Source organism: Chaetodon trifascialis, chromosome 20 (assembly GCF_039877785.1).
Source record: "Chaetodon trifascialis isolate fChaTrf1 chromosome 20, fChaTrf1.hap1, whole genome shotgun sequence".
In the NCBI taxonomy this organism is placed as follows: domain Eukaryota; kingdom Metazoa; phylum Chordata; class Actinopteri; order Chaetodontiformes; family Chaetodontidae; genus Chaetodon; species Chaetodon trifascialis.
In genome coordinates this window covers 4,305,705-4,321,393 of record NC_092075.1, presented here as the reverse complement: position 1 = coordinate 4,321,393, position 15,689 = coordinate 4,305,705, and the positions used below count along the sequence as shown (strand labels likewise).

The 15,689-nt window shown below is 44.6% G+C and overlaps 1 protein-coding gene across 1 annotated transcript; it reads left to right on the top strand.

Annotated features, from left to right (window-relative positions):
- Window positions 1-945: 945 nt before the first annotated feature.
- On the top strand, window positions 946-15,333 carry enc1 (ectodermal-neural cortex 1). The gene is made up of 3 exons (XM_070989119.1): window positions 946-1,234; window positions 7,444-9,261; window positions 12,691-15,333. The coding sequence occupies exon 2, from the start codon at window positions 7,450-7,452 to the stop codon at window positions 9,223-9,225; it is 1,776 nt and encodes a 591-aa protein (XP_070845220.1). The 5' UTR covers window positions 946-1,234; window positions 7,444-7,449; the 3' UTR covers window positions 9,226-9,261; window positions 12,691-15,333.
- The last annotated feature ends 356 nt before the right edge of the window (window positions 15,334-15,689 follow it).

Here is a 15,689-nt window from a genome sequence, read left to right as displayed (position 1 = left end):
AACTCAGCGCTGGGTCTTGTTTAGTCGTTAATAAACAAGCCTGACCTATAACAGTGTGACCTTCCATCAGCTGCTCCACAGTGGTACTGCATCCAGTACTTTGTACTTTAAACTCTAAGACTATAAATATGGTACGTGGTTGCAAACTGACCCCCAACAAACTGTACAGGTTTGTGTTGCAGAACTTCTTCTTCTCATGACCCCTCGGACTTATCTTGTGACCCTTTGAAGGGACCCCGACCCCCACGTTGGGAACCACTGGACTAAACTATGGAACTGTATTTACTACTTTGACCAAAAACAACAGGAACACTGTCGGTCTGTATCATATATTAATATCTCATGCAATTTTTCTGTGGAATAACGAGTACCTTTGCTTTTGATACTTTGCATTTTTATAGTACATTTACTTTGTTGTATTGGTACTGTTACTTAAGTAAAAGGTCTCAGTACTGTACTTCATGCACCGCTGCCAAAGAGCAGCCAGTAATTACAGCTGTCAGATGAGTCTCTTGGAGTAAAAGCACCGCCTGAAAAGTTGTGGAGTAGCAGTATTAAGTAGTTTAAAGCTGAAATACTCAAGAAAACTGTTAGTTTTACTTGTTAGTACTCAGTTGTTGAAGAGAGGATTTTCCTTCAGCTTTTTCCTCACCTTCAGAGCACTGAAAGGGACGTTCAGGGACCTCAAAGAGCCCTAGAATTAAGTATTTGATTAGGAAAACCATAAAAAAATACTTCAGTCTAAAGAATCTAAACCAACTGTTGTTTGTGTGTTGGTGTGTGTGCGCGTGCGTGCGTGCACAGACCAGCGTCCTCCACATATTAGCGCATACTCTCTGTCTCACTTCATTTCCTGCGAGAGGAGACGGTCCTCCCCCCTTTCTGTCCGTAAACACACCCACTGATTTCAGCGAGAGAGGAGAGCAGGAGCGCAGGCGGAGGAGCGGCACTCGGGAGCGGAGCAGCAGCGCAGGAGGAACGCCTCCGAACATCTCATCCTTTATACTAAACGCACACACACACATATTTATAACTCACAGGAGTGGTAGGAGAGACAGTGAAGTGGGCTGTCAGAGGGAAACCGCCGCATCCTGACCGACTGATCCTCCAGCATTTCGGAAATAACCAAGGAGTTACACTCCCCGAGCGCAAGGCTTGCATCGTGGCTCTGTCAGAAGTGGCATGTTCGAGGGATACTGCGGACACAATTGAACTCCTGCTTTCACCCAAAGAGGTAAATCTGACATTAAAGCTCACACTTAAAGATGTCTGTAGCTCAGATATTAGATAATATGCACTAACAGCTCCTGCGTCCGTTTGCGATCACCTGATGATGGAAAACTCCGGGCTGTGGGCAGGGAAAGCGCAGCACGGAACAGGCTGCCGGACAAAAGGCTGTTGTTGGCATTCAGTCCTGTCCATGTGATGCTGTTGCTGTCCTTTCACAGCACCTTTACTGTGTTATTCTTTAAGACATCGTGCTCTCCTCCTGCGTCCTGTTCCTTGCACACTCCGGCGACGTCAGGTGCCACGCGCTCTTCTCGCTGCTCTGAACTGATAAGCTGTGTTTTCTAAGTGGCAGGGCTTTGGTTAAACACAGGTAAGCCCGCTCAGATGTGCGTGGACAGCTGCTTTGAGACTGTGAATTGGATTGTGTTTGGATGAAGATTGATGCAGACACGCGGATCAATAGCTGCTGGCGCGTCCCGTGGTTCTGCATCTTGTTTCATTTTTCCGGCCATGTGGCAGATGTATAGAGCTGGCCCACATGAGCCTGGTGTTTACTTCTGAAGTCTCTCCCTCCCATCCCTCCTCCTGAGCCCATGGCTGACTGTGAACACCTGGCAATGATTTGAGAACAGACTGCAGCCAGCCAGGCCTCAGATAGAGTCCAGAAGCTGCCTTTTTACTGCGTGCTTTGTGAGTGTGGCATGTATGTGCTTTCCGGTTATGTGCCTGTGGATCTGTTTTCTGTGAGGGGATGAGGATGACAACTCCCACAGACATCCAGCCAATCGCTCACACTGCTGGCATATTGTCTTCCTCTTAGGGCATGTTGGTGTGAATGACTCGAACAGAAAATAACCTGTGAGACCGAGAACAAGTCGTAACACCATGAGCACTGATTGTAGAACATCAGAATATTAATGATTATTTATGGCTGCAACTGCATTTCATTAGCTTTTGATTCAGCTGTCAAACATTCAGTCTATAAAATGTTAAAAAAAAAAAAAAAGTGGTGAAAAAATGTCAACCGCAGCTTCCCAGAGCCCACAACGACGCCCCCGAGCTGCTTGTTATGTCTGACCAACAGTCCAAAACCTGAAGGTAATCAGGTTACAGTGATATGTGGCAAAGAAAGGCAGCAAATCCTCACATTAGAGAAGCTGAAGGAGAGAATGTGGCACATTTCTTCACTAACTAATGGATTCATGTCTCAGCTCCGATGTTTTAGGCTGAAACAAGAGACTTTTGTATTTGTGTTCGCCTGTTTTTATTTGATAGTCTCGGTCAGATTATACAACAAATATGCAAATAACTTTCACGCAAACCAACAACTCTCTTCATTGTAACACCTACCTATGAGCAGCCAAGTCAAAGTGAATGCATGAGCTCATTAAGTTCTATGAATGATATACAAATTGGCATTTATTGCATCTTAAAATCACCTGTAAGCCAAGGTGTCAGTCAGTGAACACCAGTTAGTTCTTATTGGCCAAAGTTGTCAAGATTATCCAAATTTTCTCCAGAGTTTTCAATGATGGTCCACACATTAATGTCCTTATGATCCATAGCCTCAGGGCTGCAGCTCAGCCATCGATCATACGCAGCAAAGCATCACATCTGAGAAGCTGGAATCAGAGAACATTTGGCATTTTTGTTTTGATCAGTTATATAATTGCTGATTCATTTTCTGACGAGCCACTAATCGAATGTTTAATCAGTAAAGGAAGTTTTGAGACGTTCACGTCTGCCAGACAGTCGTCAGGCATTTAACAGCAGGACTTGTTCAGGATGTTTATACACACTCTGTAACCTGTTTACCGCCAGCGAGCAAATTAAAGTAAGAATCTGATCAGAGTGGTTATGCGGCGTCGCAGTAAATTGATTCGTCCAGTGATCTGTGTTTACGTGTGTTGGGTTAATGTCCAGAGGGACGTGTGGTAGTTTGCAGAGGACATTTTTACATTTCATGAAGCTAATAGGCTGCTTATGAGGGAGAACTGGAATATGGAAAACAAAAAACGTGTACAAGAATCCACTAAAAATGTAATTTTAAACTTACTTACTTACTGGATTCTGCACATTTGACTTACAGTAATGAGTAAGAAAATGCTTACTGGATTGTCGGGGACAAGCAAATTTATAACAAAGGACAAATTTCCATTTAAATTTAAATTTTCTGGATCTGCAGGCCTACTTGGTAATCCAGGCTTTATCCTTTAATATGCAAATGGTCTAAGTATTTGGTTTACTGCTCTTTGTTCGACTCTCCTGCACTCACTGTATGTATGAGTGAGCTCATTCAACCGTCAAAACTTTGTTTGATAAAATGCAAAACGTAGATTACGCATGCAAAACACCTTCAGTAATTGTAAGGGACAGGGTGTAATTTAATGGGATAGTGGTAGGGGAATAAAACAGGAATGTACAAGCTGTGATTATCATAATTTTAGCATTGAATACATCATCAAAGGCAAATTAAGTAAAATTCAGAGTTATAACAAGAGCAAATGAAAGAGTAGATAAGTAGAAAGCTGAGGAAGAATTTCAGACTTTTTAAAATTCTTGACTCAAGCTCTTATTTGGAAGGCAGACCAAAATATTTGCCATTTCCTAGAACAAGACCGTGCATTGCCTCGCCATTATCAAGATGAGAAAGGAGCTCGTTGAGTCATTTCAGAGAGGAAATGATTACACTGTGGAAGTCAGAGCATTGGCACAGGAGCAGCAGATTGTTTGGTTAAAGGGCTGCAACGTGACAGAAAGGACCTGTTATCAAGATTTCAGGTAACTGCTGCTCCTGGTGCAGAATTGTTTTTGCTCTCAGACATAATTGTATTTTCACAGTCCCTCCTATGAGCAGAAAATATGAATGAGTGAATGCAAAACCTCTCCAATTTAGCACTTGGTTTATTATCGCCACTTGTTCAAATTAAGCCACTTACCACTTCCAGTTAGAAAACACGAGCTGCAGTATCAGTGCTGTGTGTGCATGTGTGTGTGTGTGCGTGCGTGTGTGTGTGTGTGTGTGTGTGTGTGTGTGTGTGTGTGTGTGTGTGTGTGTGTGTGTGTGCGTAGGAGGTGCAGGTGAGAGAGCAGGCTAGGATATTCTCATTATAGCTGAGCCAGAGGCCAGAAGATGACGGGTTGCCAGTTGTGTCAGTGCTGGAATGCAATAAATCCTGCTGAACCAAGGTTGCAGTTGGTTTTGTGTTTCATCAAGTTGTGATAAATAATATTCTTCCACCTATTATTATCATGAAATATAACTCAGAAAGCTATGTATTTATTTTAATTTCATTCAAGTCCTCCCACATATGTCATTAAGTGCACCTTAAAGCTGTGGGAACACCTGCGAAACGCTACTATTGTTTCACAGGGTGTTTATTCTTGTGGTTCATTCAGCCGTGTCACATTTATATGAGTCATATAGTTTCATTATTCAACCAGATTTTTCTCTGCTAAGTCATAGAGAGTAGAATGAGCCCTGTGAGGCTGTGCTCTGTGGCGCTTTCAGCAAAATGCTCACACATTAACATTAACATGCTGAAAATGGCAATGCTAACATTATTATGTTCAGCAGGAGTAATGTTTACTGTGTTTACCATGTTACTTAAGGGTGATAGCATGCAAACATTTGCTAATTAGCACTGAAGGAAACATACAGCAGGTGTCAGTGGGAATTCAGTTAATTTAGCTGGTTCCGATTGAAAATTTAACCTGATGATGGTGCTGCATGGAAACCAGGGGATCCCCAAAGTTATTAAAAATTCATGACGGGGGGGACATGAATGTTTGTACTGTATTTCATAGCAATCCAAGCAGTAGTTCTTGAGACATTTCACAACAATCCACAAATGTCAACCTCATGGCAACACTAGACAAGAAGTCAGGGGATCACAAGAGTTATTACACTTCATCCTCTGGGCACCATGAGCATCATGAATTCATCCATGCAATTTTTGTTGAGATATTTCACTCTGGACCAGTGGGATAGAGGACTGTCTGACACCACCATCCCAAAAACATGAAGCTTGTGCTGTCATATTGGCAGAGCAGGACAAAGTACCTGAAAACAAATGTATGCAGTACATTATGCTAACACATGCGGCAGGTTTTCCCCAGCGACGGCTGCAGCCAAACAGCCAACCTGGGTGAATATAAAAACATTACACGAAGCAGCTGGTTTGGGGACTTAGTTTAGCTGGAATTTAATCATGCCCCTGCAGTGTCTCACAAGGAACAATGCAGTTCTGTCGAAGCCGAAGGCGTGAGTGACACTTTTTCACCAGAAAGCCCCACTGGACTTTCGTTTGTGTGAGCAGGGTCCACACCCGATTGTCTATTCATGAGACAGCATTCTGAGGATTTTGGAGAAGATGATGCAACTGAAGGAAAATGGAAACTGTCTCCTCCTCTCTGCAGCTGGGTCGTTGAGGAGTCATTAATGACACCTGGAAACTTTTGAACCCTATAAGTCTGACAGTGATGGATTTACAAAAAAATATCTTTTGATATTAAAACCACCTGTAGGTTTGTAAAACATTTTCTCAGAGAAACATTGGCAGCTTGACCTCAGTCACTTACATTGGATTACAATGTGGAAGCTTTCAGGTAAAAATAAGATCAGAACATTCATACTTTCACAAAAATACAACATAGATAAAGAGGTTATGTCATGTTATCACTCTCAAAGCTCTGAAACTCTGCAGGAAGCCAGTTATTTAGCTGTTTTCATACTCTTATGTCTTGAAAACTCATCATTGGAATCAGTTTTAACTGACAGATTTCAGCTTCAGCTGTTTGCTCATGCCTGTTACAATACCAAAAACGCAGATTTAGGGTGGAGTATAATTGGTCTTGAGGTTTACTTAAGATTAAGCAATCGCCTGTCACTCATTAAGTTATTTGGAGTGACCTAGAGAAGAACTTGAAATGACTGCAAGTCTGGTCTAAGAATCTGACAGCTGTGGATTTACTGGGTCAGGCAGGGACTCTGCAAACAGAGCGAAGCAGGCACTTGACATGTCTGGAAATTGGTTGGAAAGAAAGTGAGCTCTGAGCGAGGACAGGGCAAGGACAGCGAAGATGGGAGCGGGGACTTTCTGGAGGGGAGTGGAGTGAATTCTGTGCATTTCTCACAGGCTTAAAAGAGTCCTGCTGTCTCTTTCTTTGCTCTTTTCTTAAAGGGACTTACTTGTAAATCATGGCATCTCTAAAAAGGGGGATTAGTACTGCTTGGAGTTGAAAGTGGAAAAGCCTCCTGGAGAAGACAATTGTTTTCTACTTGACCTTCATAACACGCAGACGTATGCTGTTTTGCAATTTGTAATCACTGGATCTCTTGCTAAATGTCTCTCCGTCTCTTGGGAAGGATTACAGTGCTGTTAAAGAACATACACATCATTCATCATCTGCAAAATGCAATATTTCAACATCGACATCACAGTGTGTGCGTATACAATAGTTATGGCGGAGAGTACAATTTAATGTGGGAAATTAGGCCCACTTGAATGCTTGATTGAAAACTCTGCTTTTCCCTGAATCTTACAGACAAACAGTCTAGTCTCTCTGATAAACAACATAATTTAGCCTGATTTGGAGTGATTACACACTGCTCTTGCATACAAGCTAGCAAGCCTCTCATGCATATTTTGCATCCAACTTAAAAATGAGTGGACAGAGTAAAACATGTTTATTGTTTCTGTATGTTTATTTGAAGATACTGTGAAAAAAAATTGGAATATTTGTAAAAGTTGGAGTTAGATGGAGATTGAAAGTTAGAAACACCTGCTCCATATTGGACAGATTGATGGTGGAAGAGGAGACTGGAGGAGTGGAGCTCTTCAGCGAATTTAGATGGAGATTGAACGATGGAGGGTCAATTCTCACTAATGACTTCACTCTAATGATCTAGTTTCTTTCCTAATGCTGTGTCTTGACAACAAACTCCCATATCATTAGTGAAAGTTTGCCTCCTCTTTACGGGAAACTCATTATTGTAGCGCTCAGGTCTGCTGTAAAGAGAATTTCAAGTTATTAATCAACAAGCAGATATTGAAATGAATTGAAAAGTGAAAATCTTGACTCAGAGCAAAAGAAATCATCCACAAGCTGCAGTCCTCACTGTGACTCACACAGTCCATTCAGCAAAACACTGTTTAACCTTGGACTTTTTGAAAAAATGCATTAAAGAGAGATCTTTCTTTTCTTTCTCAGGATTCAATGAAAATGTCCGTGTGCGTCCATGAGAACCGGAAATCACGAGCCAGCACCGGCTCCATGAACATCTACCTGTTCCACAAGTCCTCCTATGCCGACAGTGTCCTCATGCACCTCAACTCTCTGCGGCAGCAACGGCTCTTCACAGATGTCCTGCTTCATGCCGGTAGCCGCTCCTTCCCGTGCCATCGCGCCGTGCTGGCCGCCTGCAGCCGCTACTTTGAGGCCATGTTCAGCGGCGGGCTGAGGGAGAGCCAGGCCAGCGAGGTCGACTTCCGCGACTCCATCCACCCGGAGGTTTTAGAGCTGCTGCTGGATTACGCATACTCGTCTCGTGTGGTCATCAATGAGGAGAACGCAGAGTCGCTATTAGAGGCCGGGGACATGCTCGAGTTTCAGGACATCCGGGATGCCTGCGCTGAGTTCCTAGAGAGAAACCTTCACCCATCTAACTGCCTTGGCATGCTGTTGCTGTCCGATGCCCACCAGTGCACCAAGCTGTCGGAGCTCTCCTGGGGCATGTGCCTCAGCAACTTTCCCGCTATTTGCAAGACAGAGGACTTCCTCCAACTGCCCAAAGACATGGTGGTGCAGCTTTTGTCACATGAGGAGCTCGAGACAGAAGATGAGAGACTGGTTTATGAAGCTGCCCTCAATTGGATCAACTATGACCTGGAAAAGAGGCACTGCCATCTTCCAGAGCTGCTGAGAACAGTCCGCCTGGCCCTGCTGCCTGCCATCTTTCTCATGGAGAACGTATCTACGGAAGAGCTGATCAACGCCCAGGCCAAGAGCAAGGAGCTGGTGGATGAAGCTATCCGCTGCAAGCTGAAGATCCTACAGAATGATGGTGTCGTCAACAGCCCGTGTGCCCGACCAAGAAAAACCAGCCATGCCCTCTTTCTTCTGGGAGGGCAGACTTTCATGTGTGACAAGTTGTACCTGGTGGACCAGAAAGCCAAAGAGATCATCCCCAAGGCTGACATCCCCAGCCCCAGGAAGGAGTTCAGCGCCTGCGCCATCGGATGTAAGGTGTACATCACTGGTGGGAGAGGCTCAGAGAATGGCGTGTCCAAAGATGTGTGGGTCTACGATACCGTCCACGAGGAATGGTCGAAGGCGGCGCCCATGCTCATTGCCAGGTTTGGCCATGGCTCTGCGGAGCTGAAACACTGCCTCTACGTGGTGGGAGGTCACACAGCTGCAACTGGCTGCCTCCCGGCTTCTCCATCGGTGTCTCTCAAACAGGTGGAGCAGTTTGACCCAGTGGCGAACAAGTGGACCATGGTGGCTCCTTTGAGAGAGGGCGTGAGCAATGCAGCAGTGGTCAGCGTCAAACTCAAGCTCTTTGCCTTCGGAGGGACCAGCGTCACCCACGACAAGCTGCCCAAGGTGCAGTGCTACGATCCGCAGGAGAACCGATGGACTGTGCCAGCGTCCTGCCCGCAGCCGTGGCGCTACACAGCTGCTGCCGTGCTGGGAAACCAGATCTTCGTCATGGGCGGGGATACAGAGTTCTCAGCCTGCTCGGCGTATAAGTTCAGCAGTGAGACCTACCAATGGACTAAAGTGGGCGATGTGACAGCCAAGCGGATGAGCTGCCAGGCTGTGGCGTCAGGGAATAAATTGTATGTAGTTGGTGGGTACTTCGGCACACAGCGGTGTAAAACTCTGGACTGCTATGACCCCACGCTGGATGCTTGGAACAGCATCACTACTGTGCCATACTCGCTCATTCCCACTGCTTTCGTCAGCACCTGGAAACACCTGCCTGCTTGAGCCCCCAAAACCCTCTACCTGCACCCTTTCCATGAGGTGAGTCTGACCTCTCATTGTCTGTCTGAAAGGGGAATCTCAAAGATTTGTCACATCAAATTATGTTTACGGGTCTCTGGGAGTACTCCTTCTCTTTTGTGGCTCCTGAGGGAAATATCTCAGAAATTGCTTCAAGTGATGTGTCTCTCGTCTGTTAGGTCTGAACACAAGTTTGAAAATGAAAAAAGATGCTAGAAAGAAGTGAGCTTACCTGACCTCTGCAGCCCACTCCTCATCTCTATTTCAGGCGAGTGGCTCGAGGCTACATTAGCTGTCACTAGCATAACACGCATCAGAGTCTCTGAATGGACTGTAGGCGGCTGAGTTGCATTATGGGTAACGTAGATGCAGTGTGTTGACATGAAGAAGAATTTGCTCATGTCGTTCAGAGCTTAATAAAATTAAGTTGCGGTAAATAAAATGGAAACTAAATTTTCACAAAATTGTGAAAGTGCACATAAAGATAAATAATTATACATATAAAGCATTAATCAATACACAAATAAAACACAAAGAAAGCGACTCAGAGGAGGAGAGGAAGGAGCACTAAAGGAGGGAGAGTGCAGCAGTGGGGGGATTGATAGGGGCTTGTGTGCGTTAGTTAAGTGAGTTATGTGGCTGTGGGGATGGGCCGAAGGACAGAGAGGGTAATTGAAAGAGAATGGGATACTTTTATTGCTCCTGTGGGGGAAATCCCTCTAAGAGGGAACCGGGGGTCTACCAATTAGACAATCCACACACCAGCAGGCTACAACACCCCGATGAGGCTAATCCGCTCTCAGTCGCCTTCCTTTGATGAGGTTATGGTCTTTACGCTGGGTGAGAGGGAGGCAGCCGGCGACTCACGCAGTGTCGGAAACCATTCATCATCAGTTACAAGTAGAGGTGACGAAGAGAAGTGGCAGCAGGGGAAGTGAGGAGGGAGAGTCGTAGGGGCTAGAGAGTCAGCCCTGCCCCCCCCCCCCCAGCCCACATCATCCTTGATGTTAGTGGTCTCCCTCTGAAAATTTACAGTTGAACTCCATCTACGTCTCCGTGGCCTCACTCTAACCCTGCTCTCCTGCTCTGATGATAAACAGGACAGACGTATGTGGAGCATGTGTAGTCAGCTGGCAAACCTGATCTTTCTGCATGCTGCAGGCTCACGATCACATCACGTTGCACAATCCCTACACCCGACACTGATGCCCCCCACAAATACCCATGCAGGCAGTCCCTTTCATTTTGCTGTGAAATGGCTGTGGGCCCTCAGCTCCCAAGAAAGCGCAGGAGAGCGGCGGAGTAACTCCCCAGCTGTCCAGCACAGGAAAGTCTCCTGTTTGATAATGCCAGGAAGCAGCTCAGAGCAGCTCCCCTGCTGCGACACTGTGATGTTCCTCCTCTCCACAGGATGAAATATTTTTTAAGACTTATTATTCCCCTTCTTTTCAGTGACTCATCTCTGAAAGGAAGAGACTAAACTGAAGGTTTTAACTATCTCTAAGCCAATGCTACACGGTGCTCAGTGAAGGATATAATCCTGCCACTAATTTAATACAGAATTTGTTTTTTGGTGCGCCTGCCTGTCATGGCAACTGACAGTCTACTCACTGAACGCGGTGAAAAGACGAAATGTGGAAAAGAAGGCTGACTGTTAGCGAATGAAAGGGAAAGGAAGTATGTTAGACCTCACAGAAGGAGATTGTAGCTGTGAGAGAAAAAAGAAGTTCTCTCAGTTTTTCCCAGGGGAACAATTCTGACTCGTCTGAGACGCTTCCTTTTTAGATTTTTTTCCTCCCTGGAAAGCTTTTAGTTTGGGGGCGAACTGGCAAAATCAAGTAAAGCAGGATTTTTGAACTGATGCTGAAAATATAGGCACATTTTCAGGATGACTGTGGTGATTTTAGATGTTTATTTACACAAAATATTAAAGGAAACTGGAACTGAGATGCAGCTTTTAGGCCAGAAAGTCATCACGGTCACATCACCATATCAATACACATCCAAATAATCCAGATAATCCAAATAAACAAATGTCTATTACATACACTTTGGTGTAACCTGATCAGCTTCATCTGGTTTCCAGCCGTAGCAGTGTGGAAATGGTTTCCAGCTAAAATAAAGAAGCGTGGTGTGTGGCATGTGCACAGTTTCATGGGACTCATTTGACATTAAATATGCATATTCACATGCTTGTTAAGAGTTAGCCGGGAAACCAATACAATTATTATGTCTGTATGCTAAATGTGAAGCCACAGCCAACAGCTTAGCTTAGCTTAAACTCCAGGGGGTTACGGCCCCTGTCTAAGAAAAAGTCTGGGATGTGACACCATGTAAAACCCCAAAATCATGTTGTTACACTTTGATTTTTTGTACAAGGTAAACAAAGGAGATAAAATGTGCTAATTAGTCTTTTTTGTGAACTAGCATGTAGCTTAAAATGCACCAGTGCACGGGGAAAGGTTAGCGCACTCTGTCGTTCAAACTACCTTGATTGATAAATTCAGGGATGCATTTCTCTAAATGCTAACATAAAACAAACTGGAATCCATTGCTTGGCTGTTTTTTGGATATCAAGTAAATTTACAAGATCATTGAAACCTCAAGGCTGATCGAGGCTTCATTAGCAGCAAGTCGTCTCTCTCCAAGCCAAAAGTAAGAAAGAAGGAGCTCTTCAGGGTTTACTTATTCACTCAACAACACAGGAAAGACCCTTACAAACAGATAGATGGTTATATTACATTAACACACAGAGGGCTGCCAAGTAACCATCTGTGCCACACAGATAAGTACATATTAAGTAATATCTTTAAAAATGGGAAAAGTCAGAGTGAAAGTCTGACAGTAAAACACTCAGATATGAAAAGTGTAGTAAGCTGAGGGGGAGAAGAAGAAGAAGCTTGACAGAGGCCAGACGGCACTGAGGAAACAGAGTGGGTGGATTTACCAGATCTATTAGTCTAGCAGGAGATAGAGAGCGGCCGCATCAGCAATACTTTTGCAATGTAATATAGTAGCTCTTAAAATGTAGCCTTAAATTCTTGGTCAGACGGTGTCAGAGGCGTATTTTTATGGTGATTGTTGAGGCTGCAGTTTGTGCTGGTGTTGCATCGGATCATAGGGAGTAAAGAAAATGCAATTAAAGTCAACATCGCAGCAAATTAGGAGCTTAAAACAGTTGAATATGAGTGCTATTGCATTGCATTGCATTGCATTGCATTGTCTTCAAACAGCTGAATTCATCCATCATCTGTAAAGACAGAAAAACATTGCAGGAACAAAAATTTCCTGAGTCCTGTTTTCCTCGATGTGCATTACTTTCATTTGAAGCTTCTTTCGTGCCTTGCATAATTGAAAAGTCACCTTTAAACTGTCGAGCGCTGCTCGCTTTCGGGCGTCTGCACACGTCTTATTAGTCTGTCTAACGAGTTTTCCTTCTCTCTCCCTCAGATATCCCTGTTTTGCATCATCTACTGGACTCCAACTGTGAAGAAGCACACATCATCTTCCTCTGAAAAGAGACACTGAGCAGTGATGTACAGACGCCCGCCTTCATCTTGATGTCGCAAAGATGCAGATCCAGAAACGTACAGCTGGACACTTCACCGGAATGATGTCATTTCTCGTCTCCGAGAAGGAAGCCGAGGCACGCAGCGCAGTCGCTCACGCAAACAAACCAAACAAACTGCTGCTTGTCATGTGAGGCACAGGCTCCAACCTTGTGTGCATCTGGCATTTCCGGCTCGTGCTTTCCTGCTGCCGTATGAGGACTGCGAAACATATCACACAAGCTGCATTCTTCCCATTTAGTCATGACAGGCTTGTGAGGACGTGTATTGATGTTTTTCCGCTATGATAAATAAGAAGAAAAAAATATACTCTTTTCATGGAGACTGCAATGTATAGCATGATGGATGTTCTCTTTAGACGGAGGGAGGGAGAATGCGGTGACCGGCGTGCTAACGAACAGAACGCAGCTCAGTTTGACTGAGTATAGCTGATTTATAAAAGGCACAATGAAGGAGCAAGTCTCCCCCTTCTCTCCTCTAATAAGCTCTTTTTGTTTGGCCCCTTGTATGTCTTTTTTTTTCGTCCTTTAAAGACGTGCTTCAAACAGCTCTGACTCAGAAACAAACCTTTGAGTGTTCCTCTTATGGAGGCTTTGGCAGTTTGCTGTCACTGCGAGCCACGAGGTGTTGATGACCAACGGCAGCTGAGGCCGAGGAGGATGGAGGGGATCTGTGCGTGGCCGGGGGGGGAGGTGGGGTCGAGGTGCCTCGGGGTCGAGACCTTAGATGTTTGCTGTTTTTCAGCTGCGCATTAACACCCGCTGAGCGCCGGTGAACTAACCCACTGTACACAGGGGCGGTGTTCGGTGTTTAGTTAAACGCTGTCGCATTCACCTGCACACTTAATGCTGTAAAAGACCGGCTGTGCTTCTGTTCTTCTGATAAAAGCAGCTTGCTGAGTCATCGCTGAACCCTTTTTAGAGCATGTCCACTCATAGTGATTCAGTAAAACTGGCATGAACTCTTCTCTGTGGTCACAGAAATCTTGTCACCTTAACTTAAACTGAGAATTCATCAGTTTCTTGTTAAACTCGCTGCAATGTCGTCTTAATTTATATGACAATGATTGCTGTGTTATGTTAATATGTTTAATCCTATTTATTTCTTCTCTGCCTGCATTCTGGTGGGAATGTGTGTTTGGGTTATGTCATGCATGGCCAGGTGTTGTGTTTTATTTGATCTCAGTCGGGCTGCATTTTGCACATTTCAGTCTTTCCCAGGAGGAGCTTGTTCTTTTCAAAGAGGCAGAGGTGCACCTCTCCCAGGGTTTTCATGTATGTCAGGATGGAAGAGGAAGAACAGCTCGGATTACTGATGGTGTGACGCAGTTTAGGCCACAGGGTCGCTGCCCAAATAAGAAGACTGAACGGGTTTGGATGAAATACTCACTTTACTTCTGAAAGATTCTCTTTAAGCTGTAACGTGCATCCAAACTTGTCTTTAATGGTCCCATACTGAACCAACAAAACAAGCAGATATGAACCATAAAACAGATAAGGCTGCTGGAAAGAGGCAGCGTGTGACCAAGTAACTATCAGGGACGTCGCAGTGTAACCCTGACATGGTTAAGAATGCGACCGTCTTTGCAGCTGTCCTCGGGACAGCTGGAGGACTGTCACATGTGCTCCTTTGGGTGTTAACCAACGGTCTTCTTCACCATTAGGTCGAAAAAGAGATGGATCCAGTAAGCTGTGCATTGATAAGGGCAGACACCGCAGTGCTTTTCACCATAGTGTCAATGATGCACGTAAAAAAAAAAAACAAGAAAAAAAACAAGCAAGTTCCTAAAGACCAAAAAGAGAGAATGTCTTAAACACTTGCATATGAAATACACGGTAACTCTAATCAGTGTTTTTGTCTGTACGTCTGTCTAAGTGACCCGAACATTGACGTTTTGCAATTGAATTTCAACGTAAGAGCTAATGTTTTGGTGGAACATGTATATTTTTTTCAAATATCCTCGTGAAACACGTCAGATCTGCGGGGGGAAACCGGTGAACCGCTCTGCAAATTCCTGCTCAGCTCCTTAAGCCCCCTGAAAAGTCCATCCTTTTATTGGCAGTCTCAGCACTTCTGTGGAGACCTTTGTGGCTCCATCATGTTGACCTCCTCCGACCACTGAACAGAGAGCCTCTGGCCCCACCAATCAGATAAGAGCGTTTCTTTCCCATTGAACCCAAGTTCCCCCAGCAACAGCGGGTAATGAATGCCCCTTCAATTTGCACCTAATTGCTGAGTGGCATTTCCCATTTCTGCTCTTGCCTTCCTCTTATCCTCCGTTTTATCTGGCGATCCAGCTGGCTCAGATTGGAGCGCAGCATCTCGCTTCACATGATGATGTAAATTAGACATAGAAAAAAAAGAAAGAAAGAAAAAAAAAACACCGTCAGTGTGCGTCACTTTCCTTTTTTTGTCATGTAAGAGTTTAATTTCTATTTTTTATGGCATTATTTTGTACATGTGATTTTTTTCACAATGTGAAATTCATGGCTAATAAACATAAGAGTTTTTTCCTCTTGACTGTAAAGCGTTGCGTCTTCTGTCTTCTGTGTGCTGATAGTTTATTTGGCTGCATGTATTGATGCGATTTAGCAGAGAAAAGGCGCTCCAGCACAGCACTGGGCGCTTTCTCATTACTGCATGTTTGGCATATTTAGGCAGCTTTGGAGTGAATGCAGCAGCCAGAGTGTCCTGAGGTATTTTAAAGCAGTATATCATGCGTACAGCTTTTGTTCTGTGGAGGAGGGACTGAAATCATCTTATCTGTGCCTCTGGCTCCTGAGCTTCCTGCACACGAACAGGCGAAACGCAGCCAGATACTTTCCCTTTCTCTGTCAAGTCACCTTGGCAACAGCAACCTTTATCTGCAAACTGTGGGGG